We start from the raw sequence: 16,592 nt of genomic DNA, 5'->3' as shown, positions 1-16,592 counted from the left end.
GGCTCTTGGTATCAGGGCTTCCTCTCCCCCACTGCATCACTACAGACTACACGTTCTGTTTTTGCTGCCTGCTAACCAGCTACCTCTGAAGAAGCTGCAGCTGCCTGTCTTGGGAGCTTTAAATGCTGACATTACCTGATAGCAACAGCACTGTAGCCTTGAATTTCCACGGCTGTGTTTTCACATCCCATTTAAAGCAAATCCTAAACCCTTCATATTACCTTGGGGCGGGGGAGAGGGCTGAGCCACACCTTGACCTCAAGACAGGACTCTGCCTTGCTTCCAAAGTGAGAATCAACAATTCAGTACATGACAGCGAACTTGTGCAGCGAGATCCCAGTTGGGTCGGTTCCTGGAGATCAAGATAAGGAGTGCCAGTGCTGTGCCTAGCTGGGGGCACCACCAGCCAGGAGGAGAAGCGTTGGAGTTACAAACGCCACGTTTTTGTGAGGGAAGCATTGCTATACCTGGGAGCTCACAGCACCATAGCCTCGCATCACTTCCACTTGCACGCGGCTGCAGCACGACGCTGGGCTCAGCTCCGATCTCCGCAGCATCCCTGGGGCTCGCTGCCGGCCGGGACCGGCGCTCTCGCCCCGGACCTGCCTGCTGGCCCCCCAGGACCTGTCTCTACCCGGAGAAGGCGGGTACCCGACCCCTCTTCACCCCCGGGGCGGGGGAAGAGGCGAGAGCAGTCCCCCGGGCAGGAGCAGGAACGGGGCAGGCGGGAGCCGCCCCCTGTGCCGGGCGGGGGGAGCGCCGGGCACAGGCTGCTCTCCTCGCGTATCCACCCGAGAGGTGGCCCCGGCGCTGCCTGGAGCCGCAGCCTCTTCCCTTCGCTCCCGCCCTCCCTCTCTCCCTCCCCTGTCCCCACCTCTTCTCCAAAACCGCAGGAGCCGCTGCAGCTCTGCTTCACTCGCTCGAGTGCCAGCGGCGGAGCGGGGCGGTCAGACCCCGCCGCAGGCACGGCCCGGGGCGGGAGCAGCCCCGCCGCCTCCCCGCCGCCCCTCTGCCATGGCCGGAGCCGCGGCCCAGCGCTGACGATGCTGCTGGGCGCCCCGCGGCCGGGAGGCTGGGATCGCGGCCGGGTGGGAGAAAGGCTGCAGGCGGCCCTGGCCGGCCTCCAGGAGCTCCAGGTGCTGCGGGAGAAGCAGCGGGAGCTGGTGCGGGCCGCCCTGGCCATGCCGCAGCGGCCGGCGGCGGGCGGAGAAGAGCAGTCCCTGTCCGCCCACAGCAAGGAGCACCGTCTGGAGGCCACCCTCTCCGCCCTGAAGGAGCAGCTGGTAAGGGACGGTACGGCACGGGACACCCCGTTACCCGGCTTCGTGAGTCCAGCCGCGGTGGTGACGGCGAGCGGAGGGGAGCGCCGCCGGGCTGCCGGACACCCGGCCCCGCCTCTGCAGCCGCCGGCGCCGGGACGGGACCGGGAGCAGGCAAGTGCTGCAGCCGCGGCCCCTGCGCTGCCCCCGCCCCGCCAGCCGCAGCTCCCCCCGCGGGCAGGTGCGAGTCGCGGCTACAGCCCCGCTATAGCAGGCGGGAGCTTCCTTTCCTCAGGCGGGGCTCACCTGGGCGGCCCGAAACAGACAGCGCTGGTAGCGGGCTCCGTGCCAGGAGAAGCGCTCGGGAGAAGTTGTTAATCCGGCACGGCTCATTCACCGGAGCCGAGGAGTAGGTGATGATTAACTTCAGCAGTACAGCGCTCGGCTCTCAGTGGCAGCAGCCGTTTGCATAGGAGATCAAAAGGCACACGGAGGGAGATACACATCCACAGACTAAGCGCCCGGGGGTTCGGGTGGGCGTGTGCGCGCACACCTATGTGTGCCCGCGCGGGTGTGCGCCCGTGGGAGTCGATCCGCCAGGAAAGGCTTCATGGGCCAGGAGCACTTTGTTCTTTCCACGGATTGCGTGATCAAAAGGGAAGAATAACTGAATGCCAGGCCTTGTATTTAAAGCGTTACGTTGGCAGCTTGCACAGCTCTTTTTGTGAAACTGAAAAAAACTGAATTGAAGCTGAAACGAGTTTCATAGGTGAGACAACAAGCAAAGGGTAAAGGGCGTTAATCTCCAGTGTGGGCAGTTACACACTTCAGTAAACTCACACTTAATTCAGAATTTTTTCCTTTCCTGTACTAGTGGAAGGCTCAGCCATCAGTTATCAATCAGGTGTGAAAACAGCGTGGTTATTCGCTCCCCATAGGCATCTTTATCAGGCAGCATCTCAGAATAAAACTGGCTTTAACCTTTAGGGAAACCTAGCCACCACTCTGTGAAAACACGGCAGCAGGCATATCTTGATTAAGAAGACACAGGACAAGTGGACGGTCAGCCACTTGATTAGCTGTCATTGATAATTTTAAGAAATGACTCTACATTTTTTCTTTTTTTTTTTTAAACTAAACAAAAGAATTGAAGGCATTTATTGCCTGTCTGGGTCTTCTGGAGTATCAGAATCACCCAATGACCTCTGACCGTAGTGACTGTACTTTTTTCATGTCAGCTGTTGTGCTTTAATTACTCATTTGTTTATATATTTTTCAAATAAAATATTAAATTGAAGGTTGGCTTTTCAGGACCTTACTGCCGCCTTTCAAAGCTTTCCAAGCACATGGGAGAAACTAACCGTTAAAACAGAAGGAAAAACCAGCCTTTACTTGCTTCCCTTAGAAATGTGGGAGTTGAGTGGACAAAAGTAACTCTGTACACGTTTGGAGAGGGATGGATTTCACCAGTAGGTGCCAGTGCAATTATGGGAAACATGTTTCTTAGGGTGCCTGGAAGGAAGGTGTTCATAAAGCTTGAGAGGGATGACTGCATAAATCCAGGGGTAGGTTCTTCAGCAAAAACAGAGTTCTGTGAATGCTTAAAGTAGTGGTATAAAGCTCTTCTAATTGACCCATGGCTCTGGAAGCTTTTCAGACTGTGCTGCTCAGGCGTACTTGTTATCTTTATTGGTTTTTTCCCCCTGCAAACTGCAGACATATATTTGAGTAGAGGTGCAGACCTCAAAGCTGCTTAATAGCAAAGTAAACCCAGTTGAAAACAGGCTTTTCACAGTTCCGTTAGAAATAGTCCACAGGTCCTAGGATCTCAGCGCCCACAGGTGGAAAACTTTCTTGGTGACTCATAAGCAGTGTATTGCACTCAAAACCCATGAAAATTCTGTTCATGATTGCAGGAAATTAGGTTAAAACTGAAAACAACAGAAAATGCAAAGCACAGCATTCCTCAAGGAGTGTTATGTCTTTGTTGTTGTTGGCCCATGGATGATAGAGTATGTGATTGCTGCTCTGTAAGCTTTCAGATTGAGAAACTCATTAACAATGTAAATGTAGCTTTGCCTTGCAGTGTATCTTGATCCAAGTTTTAAGGAGGGCTGTAGCTCTGGGCTTTAGCATGGTCCTGGGTTAATTCATAAAAAGTTTGGTCCTTGCAACATAAAATCGGGAAGCTGTGTCAGCTGGAGCTGGCTCAGGGCATCTCAGTGATGGAAATAAGGCAGATAAAAAGTCAAGCCAGGCTTCTATAATGGTAGGGTAAGAAACAGAAGAGCAGAGTCAGTACCCTCAAGGACTCAAATCCCAGTAGTGGAAACGAGCAGAACAAAGCCATCAAGTGCCCGTGGGGACCAGGTGCAGATGCCATTCCAGAATCCCAGTCTTCTCCCTAACAGCATTTACAAGAGACAGACAGCAGCTGGCCTGTACTCTAGCAGCCTACATTCTGATGTAGGCAGTCTGCTGCCCCTAACAGTCACATCCTGTGTTGCCCCAGCCAGTGGCTCTTTTTGGTGGCCAGGGTCTCTTCTGGCAGCTGCAAATTACTACAGTGCCAGCAGGGTCAACTCTGTAGTAGAAGAGGAGCAGAGTTAAGTGATGCTGCCCACCACCAGAGATCCCAAAGCTACTAAACTTCTCTTAGCCAAACAGTATCATGGTGATATAGAGGAAAAAGAAGAGATGCAAATTCAGGCTAATGCAAAGAAAGAAATCTATGATCGCTGTTCAAGTAGGTGGATATCAAAGGCTACAACGCCCAGTATTTTCTCAGCTCTTTCCTCAGAGGACGTTTATAAACCATTTATTTGATTTGAATCTGATGATTTTGTTTTTGCAAGCTTTCAGATGATTTATGATGTTATAAAAATGTGAGAAGGGACACATATTGAAGAGAAAAAACCAAACACTTGATACCCAGCATTTTACACAGAACTTTTTTCCCCTTTAGATAATTTTAAATAGGAGAAGACATCTTTTAAAACAGAGATATTATCTTTTTTTAATAAACTAACTTCAAGTTTTGTCAACTTGAGAGAAAGAGATGCTTCCAGAAGGAATTCAGCGCAGTCTAGAATACAGGTCTAGGATAGGTGATATTAATTTTCCTCTGAAATCGGCTGCTTTGCACCATTAGTTACAAAAAGACCCAAAGGTCTTTTAGATGGGCAAAACCAGGTAAGAATTCTATCTTTTGTGCGTTCCAAAATACAGTCAGATTAATAGAACTATCAGGTGCTAACTACAAACAATAAGTGTCACACACACACCCCTTTATAACACATTAATAGTTGAGAATAGTCAAGTATGAACAGTGGGTTTTGGTGCCTTAATTTGAAGTGTCAGCTTGTATTGCTGTAAAGGAACCTGCTTTTCAGAGAGTGTTCTTTATTCTGAAAAATGTGTGGTATGGTGATATGCCAGATTTGGCTCCCCAAAACTGTAGTCCATTCATAGTACAAGTTGTTTTGGAAAGTTTGGTCCTACGCTGTGCAGTGTACAAAAGTCTTCACAGCTGCATTGCCCAAGCAGACAGATGGTTTTACCTGTGAGGTTTTGTCACTTGTAAAATTCATGTTGTGAGTTGAGAAAGAGTGAGTTTTTGAGTGCTGCTTAATGTGGGTATTGGAGCAATAACAGCCTCAAACAAACACACCGGAAAAGTCATTCTTATCCAAATGGTTAGAGGAATGCTTCTCCTCCCTGAGTGCAGAAGTAGTTAGCTGAAAGATCAAAGCTATGGAGTCTGCTGGAAACCCAATGGTGTGAGACACCATAAAAGAGTTAAAAACGATGATGTAAATCATGTGTGTTGGTTAAAATGCTGTGAAAGCGCAGACAGAACCTAGAGGTATAATAAATAATGTTTGAATACCTGAGAGCCTTGTGGCCTCTCTGTCATTAATCAGAAACCACAGGCTGAGGGATTGGCTGGCAAAACATTAATCATTAAGCAATTAATTCCAGCCATGAAAACAAAACTTTGTGATTTCCTGAGTAGGTGGGATTGAAGAAGGCATGGCATGGTTTTGCTTTTTTGTCAGGAAATAAAGAAGTACTGACAAGGTCATACATTCATCATTCAGATGGGATAGAAAATCTCCTTTATTATCCAGTTCTTCTCTTCCTTTTGGTTATATGAAACAGGAAAAGGGAAAATCACCATGGGTTTTCCTAGGAAGCAGTGATGAGCCACTTGAGCTTAAACCTTTCTAGAAGTGTGATGGTAACAAAAAGGAGCTTTGTTTCTTGTGTCTTATATATTCCTCCAGCTGTCTGTAAAAGCATAATAGAATACCTTTTTTTTTTTCCTTCTTAGCAGCATCACCAGCCCTAACAGTTGTTTTGTGAAACTTGGGACATCTGTCTTTTGTCTGGTTTTTCTGTTTTCCTTCCATCACAGTTCTAATCATTTACTGATTACTTTAGGATCTTAGGATCTTTCTTTTCTTTTGGTATTTATAGCTATGGAGAAACCTAAAAATGCAAATATTAAAAGCTGAATAATCCGTGCGAAAGGAAAGTGAAGTTGAAAATGTGTACATGCTGATTTTGATTTTCTGCACATCATCTAATTTTGCAGATACTTTAATTGGTTCTAGAGACCTAGATTTTTTGGTTTTCGTATTTGAGGTTGGAAATGCTGCTAGAGCTGCCACTTGTATTTTTAAATGTGAGCTGTACACATAAAGAAGAATCTTAATCATGTTTTTCATGCAATTACTGAGTGGAAACCCATACCTTCAAGGGCTTTGAGCACAACTTTTCAACCAGCTTCAAGAGACCACCTTTCTGTATAACCTTACTGTAAAGTACTGTAGGATGCATGGTGAGGTGAGATATAATTAGAAGCTGCCTAAATAGTGACTGGGCTTTAGATAATTTGCCAAGTGCTATGTGAGAAGTTTGTCACAGAAACCAACTGTGGTTCTTTGGCTGGTACCTAACGCCTGGCCATCTGCCTCTCCAAGCTGACGGCACAAATAGTGGGGGAGCAACTGCGGGAGCTGTTACCTCAGATCAGCCTGGTCATTGCTTGCAGTAGGCGACAGACGTTGTTGCTGGCTTCTGAAAGATTATTGACAAACTTGAGACACCTTTTATTTTAAATACAGTAATTTTCCCATCAGTATTCAAATGCTAGCTGCTTCTTGCATGAAATGGGTGGAAATATCTAGCCACAAGACATGCAAGGAAAACTTGCAGCAAAATAGATGTCACAATTCTTGCAGTGTATCCTTTCAACTATACACACGTCATCAAAGCCAAGGGTTTTACTGCACTGAGTATGCTGCCTTAACTTTGTGTGGCAATGAGGTACCTCTACATACAGCAGTTTGCTTTCATCAGGCAGACAATCCATAACGTTTATCTCTTCCTCTGCTCAGAGGCAGAGTGCAGTACGTATAAGAAAATGTTACTTAGTTAAAATATTGCTATTCTCTTTAGAGATAGAGTTCCTGCCATAAGTGTAACAATAAACCCAAAGCTTAAAATTTGAGAACATGTTCAGCTGGGCAGAAGGCAATATATACTGAGAAACAAAATGTTTTGTCCTTGTCTTATGTCAGTGTCATTACAGAGAGCCAATTGCAACAGTCCCTAACTAAGCAAAACACTTAATGAGAGCAGAATCTGGCTGGCACAGGTGGCCTGAATTCATGCATTGTTGCTGAGATTCTGACTGTGATTATTTTTCATTTCCTCCTTCTTCCCTCGACTTGTGATTTAGTCTCGTTTGAGGAGACAGGATGTCGGCTTGAAAAGCCACCTGGATCAGCTAGACCAGCGAATAAGTGAGCTGAAATTGGATGTCAGTAAGACCTCCAGTGAATACTTGGATAGTGACAGCCGGCCCAGCTCAGGTAATATGCACTTGGCTATTTATTTCATGGGGTGTGGTGCTGGGAGAACTGAAGAGTGTCAACTGCTAAGCAAAACTCCCTGTATTGTTTGGTCAGAAACAGTGTCCCATGGCTGAGGTAGAGAGTAGTCATCTGGCACAGAGCTAACTCACAGAGCTGATAGGAATTCTACTGAGAAGCTGATTTAGTGGAAAGCATTCGTTCACTCAAACAGTATTTTTTCCGGATTTTTTAGTTTTATTTTAAAATTAACCTTGTACCCACACATGGAAGGAGGAAGAGACATGTACTTATTAATTACCTTAATTATTTATTACCTTATATTATTATATACCTTAGTTATTAATTACGTAAATTAACTATCCAGTGTAGCATGACCATTGGCAAAGTGGCTAGAGTACTTAAAAGAAGTGAAGGAAACCAACATCCATAGCAATGCTCTGCTTGAATCCAGGAGGGTTCTGAGCCTCACTAAGGCTTTGAAGATCACTAGTATTGGAGTGCTCCAGCCAAATGAATGTTTGATCATTTATGTAGAAACAAAACAGCTCTATTAAAAGACACTGAGAAAAACACCTCAAAAGTTTGCTGAGTAAAGATCTCACGAACAGAAAAATACTGGGTATTAGATTACTGGTGTGATTCACAGAGTTGTACTGCAGACTTTTATAGCTAGGATGTCTGTTAAAACCGGTTTCTGTTATCTAGTCTGAGACAATGAGAGTAGTTCTTTATAAACAGAATTTTGGAAAGCCTCAAATCTTCAGTGAGACAAGGAAAGATTTATTTTCTTTTTATACATCATACAGATTTGCAGCCTAGTGCTTAAAGGGGACATGAAACGTGCAAGTTTCTGTTGAGCATTTAAGTTCGGGATTTGTGCACTTGGGCACATGCACATAGTTCAAAAGGAAACAGCTTCTTTTCTGTTATAGAGAGGAATAATAAAAATTCCTGTCTTGAACTTATACAGAGCCTTTTTTAATAATTCCATAATTACTTGGCAATGATCTCAAGACCTGGAGAGGGAAGATAGCTTCCATTCTCTGCTCTTAGGCATTCCATCTATCATAGGCTTGGCAGCTCTGGTCACAGGCTAGTTTTACTCTACTTTCCCATCCAATATGTGTTTCTATTCACCCAGCACAAGTTACAACAGTGTAAGACAGCCCTATTTTACACCAGTTGCATAATAGTCCCCAAAGATGTTCTCCAGTGAAGAACTGGGCGTGATGGTGCTACACTTCACCCCATCCCACCCTCAGAACTAAGCAGGCATGTGTGTGCCAAGCTGGCTCAGGGCCTAAATAAATATGCAGAAGACCTGTAAAGTTTGGTTGAATTAGAGTATACCTCTGCTAATGTTACCTAAATAAATGATCATAAATTTAGGCTTGTGGCACATAGCAAGTGAAGATTTATTGTATTCTCTGCATTTTTCTTCTACAGAGCATGTTTAGTTGCTGTAAGTATGAAATATCCTATTTATTTTAACTCTGCAGGATTCTATGACCTGAGCGACGGTGGTTCTTGCTCACTATCCAATTCCTGTACCTCTGTGTACAGTGAATCCATCTCCTCCTCCCACACCAGTCTCTTGCCCAGCTCTCAACACCCTAAAGCAAGGCTCAGTGTGTTTGATTACCGACCCAAGTCTGCAGATGAAACTACTGTGCACACCACCAGCTTCCAACAGCAGGGGACCTATGTCAGTGATGGATGTCAGATTACAGCTAGCAGAGATGTTTCTGCAGCTCCTGCCAGGTCCAGACCAAGGCCAGTTTCCACAGGTAATTGATTGCAGAACTGGATACTTCTTTCAAGAGAAGAGCAGATTCCTGGTTATTCCTTTTAGGACCTTGTATGCCAATGTTTAATCAATATATAACTCTCCTTTTCAATACACAACAAGAGAATTGATCAAAACCACAGAGCCAAACGGTTTAGTGTCCAGCTTTCACTTGTCTCCATACTCAGATATTTTTAAACAATATCAAATACAAGGATGAAACAGTAACAAATACATGGATGAAACAAGAACAAATGTGAGGCCTCTGCATTTAGAAATGGAAAAACACTTTAGTGTATGAGATAAAATTGTAATGAATGTTGAGATATTTTTTTTAATTGACCTGCATGTGAAATCAGAAAATTTTCAATATTTGAAATACCTTGTGTGAAGGTGGAGGAATGTATGAAAGATCTAAAGTGAACTCAAAATTTCCTATTTATTTTAATTAATGTGGACTCAAACAATAACTCTTTTTCATAATTTAGTGTGTACAGTTAGGGACAACAGAGGCCAAAAGTTAATTCTCTAGAAAGCAGTCATGAGCCTAATAGTGGATCAACCATGAGTTTGCATCATACCTTTAGACAAAATGTACAAGTCCATTAACATTCCAAATCTCTTGTTTACCATCTGTGAAGTGACATCATATCACTTCTTATTATGGATTCTTATTATTCCATGGCTTCAAAGCAATCTTTTGTTAGTACAATTCTTATAGTGATCCAGTGAGATGTATGACAGTTCCATTATAGAAACAGAGAAGCCATAGGGAACATCATTCCAAGTACCATGTCACTCTGGAATCATTCCCACAACTGTTTGATGTGAGCTAACTCACCTCTGGCTTGCTTGGAATAGAAACAAAGACCTGTTCTATACCTATGTGTGCAGACACACCTGAAGAGATGGCGGTAAATTATAGCATAAAAGCAAAGTCTTCTCAAGGCTTGTCAAAGGCTGGGGATTAAGCTGAGCTTAATGATCCATGACTTCCACATTCAGATTACAGATCTTTTGCTCAATCAGAAACTTTCCTGTCTTGCAACATTTTGCTGAGACCCCAGGGACTTTATGGATTTTTGGATCTAGAAATAGACTAGCAAAAAAAGGAATAGTTGATATTGAGGGATGTGGGAGAGGGGCTACAGACCTCCTTCAGACATCCTTTCTTTTTCCACCACCATCTCCCTTCTTCCTGGCTACAACCTCTTACTTCCTTCCATATGAGAAACATAAGTAGTGGAGTAGTAGTGAGTGTAGTCTTGAAGAAACAATTCTTACGCAGTTGACCACACTGCAAGAAGTGAAGCAAGATGTTACTTCAGAAAATCATCATTTGGAGAGGGGAGGAAATTTCTCATTTCCACTCCTTAGCTTGACCCCACAGGTAACTGCAGGTACAAACCAGCTGCCGTTTCTTTCAGTGGCAAGCAGAAGGCTTGCTGAGACACCACAAGCACAGCTTTCTTCTGACAGCTTCCTGGTTTGTTTGTATGAGAGAGCACCATGCTGCCAACAATTTCCTAAAGAATTGTCATTATGAAATTAAGTTGTTTGAGAAACAATCTTCCTAATCTTTGCTGTAGCAGGTCTGTGAGTGCCTCAGGTAGGACACTGCAGACAACCCCAAATTTTGGAGTCTTTCCAAAGCATCCTGTCACAGGACATAAATAGCCACTGTTTGGGAATTACGTGGTTGAGTTTGATGGTTGGGTTTCATGTTAGCATGAAGCAGCCAGGAAAGTGGTTAGATGAGGATTTGTTGGCACTGAAGTCTGCATTGTTGTACAGAAAAATCCAAGATAACTGATTCCAGTATGTTTAGTCCCAGAGGTAACACAGCATCATAATGCTCTATTGGATGATGCATCTGAATGGAATAACCTTTCTTCACACAAAAACACAGCCTTTCCTCTCTGTGCACAGGGAATGCTTCTGAGGGAAAGGTGCAGGTGCAGCAGTCAAGAGTAACTTACAGCAACCTTGACTGTACTCCAGAATTGAAGAGATCTGAATTGGTGGCCATAAATGTCATCCTCAGGGACTGCTCTTTCCACCTGCCTGAGTAGTTGACCTTAGATTTTTTTTCCTCTGTCAAAGTAAAGGTTCTTTAATTCATTCTTCTATGGCTTCTCTGCTAAGAAATAAAAGTAGTCCCTTATTTTTGTTTAGTCAGGTTCCCATTATGTGTGACATTTTAGAACATTTTTATATATGCACAGATTTACTTTCATCCAAGTAGCACAGTTTAAATTTCTTGCAAAGGTGAGAGTTTTATTATTGGCATTAAAAGGCGTTCTAATCTCTGTTATGCTTAGGTGAATAAAAGCTTTAAGGTAATTCACTGACCTTGGAAGACTGAAATTACTTTCTTTATTCATGCTACTGATTTTAGTAAAAGCCATCACATCCCTGAGATAGCACTTTTAGTATGAGCCAGTTTGAATGTAATTGTCTGTGATTTAATTAGGTTGTTTATTTTCATCCACCGTGTAGGTGACTTGGAAAGACTCACTCCAGCAGATGCTAGATTTCAGAAAGAGATGGATCCCAAATCCATATTCCCTCTGTGCCGTAACGGAGACATACACTTGCTCAGCGTGGACCCCAAATTCCAGAATGACTTGGTCTCCAAGAATGGCATTGATGTGTATCCTTACCCAAGCCCCCTTCATGCTGTGGCTTTACAAAGTCCCCTTTTCTCCCTGGTGGGCACATCCTCAGAACTGGACTTCCAGGCTCCTCCCAACAAACCTATGCCTAGTGTGACAGGTCCCAACTTGATTAGGACTAGGCCAACCACTGAGGCCAAGCCAGGGGGTTACATCAATAAATTACTGCAGCTGACGAGATGCAAAGGGAACAGTCAGGCTGATGCCAGTGAATGGGTTCCAACAAAGAACCAGCCAGCCGCAATGCACCAGAGACTCATTATAACCCCCAGCACCGGCGGAGTGAAAATTAACAGCAGCAGTAGCCAGCTGGAAAAACAGGCGAGTTCTCTGGAAAGTAACAAAGCTGAAGGGAAGCTGTCGAGAGAGGTGTCAGAGGGGGAATGTGCCAAGCAGCGTGAGACCATGCGCTGTGTGAATGAAGAACAGCCATTCACTCGGCCTGATACAGAGCCATCAGCTGTGAATAGTTGTTACCCTGCCAAATCAGCAGCAAGGGGTTCTCCTCTGGCAGAAGCAATGGATAGCAGCATAGAGCACAGTTCATCGTACTCACAGCTGTGCCAGGAGGACTCTAGCCCAGAGACCTGGAATGCTAAAGCTGTCCCTCTCAGAAAGCTGCCCCTCAAAAGGTATGACAATGCCAAATCCACTAGCACTGGGGGTCATGAGCGAGTGACAGGAACTGAGTTTGTTCATGCTCAGTTTGTCCCTGCAGAATCCCACCAAGTCCGGGTAAAGTTTGCCAACTCCAAAACAAAGGCAGTGAAGATAAAGAGGAGGAACAGTGAAAAGGTACTACGGCCTGGGAAGCAAGCCTTCTGCATGGAAAAGGCAAGAGGGTCCCATGGGGCCACCAGGCTGCCTGCTGAGTGGAATCAGCCCCAAAGGCCACAAGGAGTGAAGAATCTCGTGCGGAGACCTTCTTATTCTGGTGACGTGACTGGCAGGTCATGCTCAGAATCTAGTCTGTTCCCTGTGCAAGTCAGGCTCCCCACCGTGTCATCCAGGCCAGAGCTCTACGGAGCCTCTGCCAGTGCACTGCATTCCCTCGAAGCAGCTTGTGTAGACACAGCCAACAAGAAGAAGCAGCGCAAGTGGCAGTCCACAGTGGAGATCTCTGCCAAGGCCAACCTGGCCAGCGTGTCTCGTAGCTTTGGCCTGGGAGCGCCAAGGCAGCCAGCAAGGAGAGCCGGTGTCCTGCGCACTGTCAGTATGAGGGCTCGCTCCAAGAATCAACGCCACGGAGATTATGCCAAAAGCGAGTCAGACCACTCAGAGTACTCTGCAGAGTGTTCTTCCCTCTTTCACTCCACAATCGCAGAGACCAGTGAAGGGGAGGTCAGCGATTTCACAACTAACCGTTTTGGGGACAGTGAGTCCAGTGAAAGCGATTTGGATGGCAGCAGTAACAGCAGCAGTCTTGCCCTTGACTACGATGAGGGGGATGAAAGTGAACTGATTTGGCCTGAAGGTTCAGTCAGACAATCAGGGACTGTCCAGGCCTCTTCCAAGCCTCTTCCCCCTGTGCCCAAAATCTGTCGCATCAAAGCTTCAAAGGCACTAAAGAAGAAGATAAGGAGATTCCAACCTGCCTCTCTGAAAGTCATGACCATGGTTTAAGGGAGAGCAAGCATCTGTTTCTTATAGTGAGGTATCCTGCTGGGTCTCATTTGCAAAACAAGAGAACCTATGTGCAGAGAAAAGGACTCGCTTAAAGGAACTGTGAACAATCCCTGAATCTACACAAGGGATTTTGTTAATGCCTGGACAGAAATGTCACTGTATCCAGTTCCCTCTTTTGCCATTTCTGTAAATATGAATCTCTGTATATTATGTGATGCCTTTTTTTACTATCCAGAAGGGTCACCATGGTGAAAATAAAAACATCCTCTGCCATAAGATTTTACAGGCAAACCTTGGTGGTTTGTTAACTATATGCACCCACTGAATCAGTCCCAGACAAAAAGGCTTCCTAAGAGGAAAGTGTACTTACCTCTTGTGAGAAATTCTTTGCAGTCTGAAGTCTGCATTAACCATCTAGCTCTCATTGTGGTCATATGGAAAAGCTCTGTGTTTGACATAGTTTCTTTCAGATCAACCATCCCATACCTTCTCCCAAACATCAGGAGGATGAGTCTGTTCTTCTATAAAAACATAGTATGTTTAATCAAGAAGACAAGTGTATTTGTGAATAACAGGACTTCAGTTTGTTTCCTTTTTTCAAAACTGAGAGTATAGGGTTGTTTTTTTCAACCCTTCTCTGTATTTTCCATGTTATTGTTCATTTGTTGAATGGATGAAAGAACATGAGGGCTCTGTGTCACAGTATATGAATAGCTGGGACTGAAATTATAGCTTTCCCCCTGAAATTGCAAACTCAATAAATATTATTTAATGTACTTCTGAAAGTTGTGCTTGTCTGACTTTGATGTCTAAAGAAGATTATTCTCTAATGTCGTGTCAGGAATGCAGAAGAGCTTTTTTTGGTGAAACAGATCTGTGTTTTTATGATCACTGCAGAGGTGTTCATTTATATTTTCAGAGGACCTCTGTAGCTCACTCAGAAACAGCATTTATTCACCCTCTACCTCAGGAAACCTGAGGTTAAAACACCTGCTTCTAAATAAGAGAATTTGAAAGCAGCATTTTTGTTGAAGACAGGGTAGTGTTTAAGTGACTCACTTAAATTGATGCAATTTTGTCACACTCTTAATTTAACACATGTATTTATGTAACCATAATGTGTTTTGAATGCATTTTAGGGCACCAATGTGAAGCTTTTTGTCAGGGTCTAAGAAGTCAATTTTTTGTGTTCAGATAAGCAGTCCTAGTTCTTTCGTCTGAGTACAGCAATCTGGAAGCTGAGCTGAAGTTCACCCTGAATTTATAAAATAGCAGGTATTATCCTCCTATCCTATTTCAGTGCCCAATCTGAATACATTCCTGGCTTAGGAGATACAGGCATTACTTCATTCTGTATTGGGTCTGAAACAAAAGGCAAGTACTTTGCAGAAACTGGTAAAAGAGTGCTTGTTTACTCCAAGGATTCATTAGCAAACAGAAGTATTGAAAGACTAAACTTTTACCCAATGTCTTCTATTCTTTGGAAGCTATGTTATGGTTTTAAACCGCTCAGTTTTCAAATAATTTTTGGAAAATAAGAACACTAAAAGTTATGTAAAGTGATTTAAGTCAAGTATTCTAGCTAGCGCTTACTGTAACTAGGAAAATATTATGTTTTAGAGAAATATATTTAAACATTTTTTCATGGTTCCAAGAGTATTGGACATAATCACCCGAGTAGGATTAATGGAAGAATTTCACAGGTCTGGCAGTGGTTTCTTGTTCAGCATGTCTAGCAACAGAACAAACAAAATAGTGATTTATGCTTTGTTGACTTTTTACACCACAAAAGGATTCTTTTTTCCATTTACACAAAAGGTTTCATTTGGAGCAGTGTGTCAGAAGTTACATATGATCCTTTAATCCATGGATTTTTCTGTGTTGGGGTGGGGTTTATTAGTTACATAGGAATTTTGAGGGTGTTCTTTTCATGAAGGAGGAAATTGTTCCTAAGTAGAAAACTGCTCTGGGTAGTAGCATTCTGAAACCTGGTAAAAACTGCCGCCCAGTAGCTCCCTGCCCATTTATCAGAGTAAGCTCAAACAGTAAGTTTGTGGTCCCACAACTCAGTAAATCCTGCTTTAGGGTTCTTAATACTCTGTCAGAAATGTTGCCAGACACATGATGAAAGTGCTGATCCAGAATGAACTCACACTGCCAATTCAAATAAAGAAAAATGATGACTTAATTTTGTACTGACAGGTTTTATGCCAGATGAGGTATCAGTGCTTCTACAACTCACACTTTCTGCCAGGTCAGATACCATCTCTCCTCCCAGTGCCGGCATAAAAAGCCAACATAAAAGGATAAATCTGACACAAACGTCATCCCGTGCCTTGGCTAATTTGACAGAAACATGATTATGTGCCCACACTTGACCGAGGGGAAACCTGTGGTGCTGGAGAACTCCAGCAATGCAGAGAACCTGCTCTTAGGTGCCGAGGCATCACCATGTGCAGCGATGCTACTGAGTTGTGACTTTTTGGCAAGGGCAGAACTGGTAGCGTTACCTCTCTGTACTCTGGGACATTGAACCTTCTACCTAGCACTGTGCTTTGGAAACACTGCTATCCTCTGCTGCAGCATAAACTACACTGGGACCAGAGCTCTGGAGGGAAGAAATAGAACAGTGCAAAGCAGGGCAGAGATATGGGTGGCTGATAGTCCAGATATCCTAGAACCAAAAATATGATAATAGTTCAGTACACTGTAGTATATTTTGTTGGCAAGTACACTGAGAATTTTGATAACCACTGGGTATGCGTGTGATGCCTCTGTTCATCAGAGATTGAGCTGACAGCACCCCAGAATACTGCCTAAGCAAATATATCTGGAACATACTTAAAACCAAAAAATGTCAATAAATACTCTGATGCACTATTCTTTCATGTGTATGTACTAAACATCATAAAAACATCTTTCAGGTTCATATGAAGCCTCATCGTGAAAATAAGGGTTGCCTAGCCTTACTCATGGCCATACAAAATAGAAATATTCATTGTCTATTTTCCCTTCCAGAAGGAATCCACAAAATCTTTTTACCTCGAAGCACCTTAAAAGGCCCAAGAGAATGCAAAAAATGTCAGTTGGTGATTCAATTAGAAGTCTAGCACCAAACCTGATACACTTCAGGAGCCAGAAGTTTAGCACTTTCACTGTGATTTGATTAGCAAGTGTATGGCTGCTTCAGAGCAGCTTTATGCAGTGTCTCTCTCTGTTGCAGTAGCTAACATCTGTCATCATTGCTCCAAGCTCTAGTGAATCAAAATCATCCACTGCTGAAATCTGTGTGCCAGATCAGCAGTTTCCCTCTGTCATAAGCAGACATTTACACTTAAGTGTAGGAGCAAATTGCTCCTAAACC

General features: G+C 44.0%; 1 protein-coding gene across 2 annotated transcripts; it reads left to right on the top strand.

Moving 5' to 3' along the window:
• Positions 1-1,122: 1,122 nt before the first annotated feature.
• DACT2 (dishevelled binding antagonist of beta catenin 2) lies at positions 1,123-14,035 on the top strand. Of its 2 annotated transcripts, XM_017817542.1 has the most exons (5): positions 1,123-1,283; positions 7,006-7,138; positions 8,641-8,928; positions 11,427-13,256; positions 13,699-14,035. In XM_017817542.1, exons 1-4 carry the CDS (start codon positions 1,182-1,184, stop codon positions 13,223-13,225), a joined length of 2,322 nt encoding a protein of 773 aa, XP_017673031.1. In that variant the 5' UTR covers positions 1,123-1,181; the 3' UTR covers positions 13,226-13,256; positions 13,699-14,035. The 2 variants fall into 2 exon arrangements, with proteins under 2 accessions (XP_017673031.1, XP_017673030.1); XM_017817541.1 differs by lacking the exon at positions 13,699-14,035 and having other exon boundaries at positions 11,427-13,504.
• Positions 14,036-16,592: the final 2,557 nt, after the last annotated feature.

The sequence above is a fragment of the Lepidothrix coronata genome, unplaced genomic scaffold (genome assembly GCF_001604755.1).
Source record: "Lepidothrix coronata isolate B3197 unplaced genomic scaffold, Lepidothrix_coronata-1.0 Scaffold61, whole genome shotgun sequence".
Classification (NCBI taxonomy): Eukaryota; Metazoa; Chordata; class Aves; order Passeriformes; family Pipridae; genus Lepidothrix; species Lepidothrix coronata.
The sequence above is the reverse complement of the archived record's forward strand: the minus strand, read 5'-3'. Positions and strand labels throughout refer to the sequence as shown.

What these genes read in the sequence shown, in the direction of transcription:
- DACT2 (XM_017817542.1), top strand. Translation starts at nt 1,182, where the DNA reads ATGCCGCAGCGGCCGGCGGCGGGCGGAGAAGAGCAGTCCCTGTCCGCC. An exon ending in TGACAGCCGGCCCAGCTCAG is followed by an intron (nt 7,139 to 8,640) that starts GTAATATGCACT and finishes TTAACTCTGCAG; the next exon opens with GATTCTATGACCTGAGCGAC. An exon ending in ACCAAGGCCAGTTTCCACAG is followed by an intron (nt 8,929 to 11,426) that starts GTAATTGATTGC and finishes TCCACCGTGTAG; the next exon opens with GTGACTTGGAAAGACTCACT.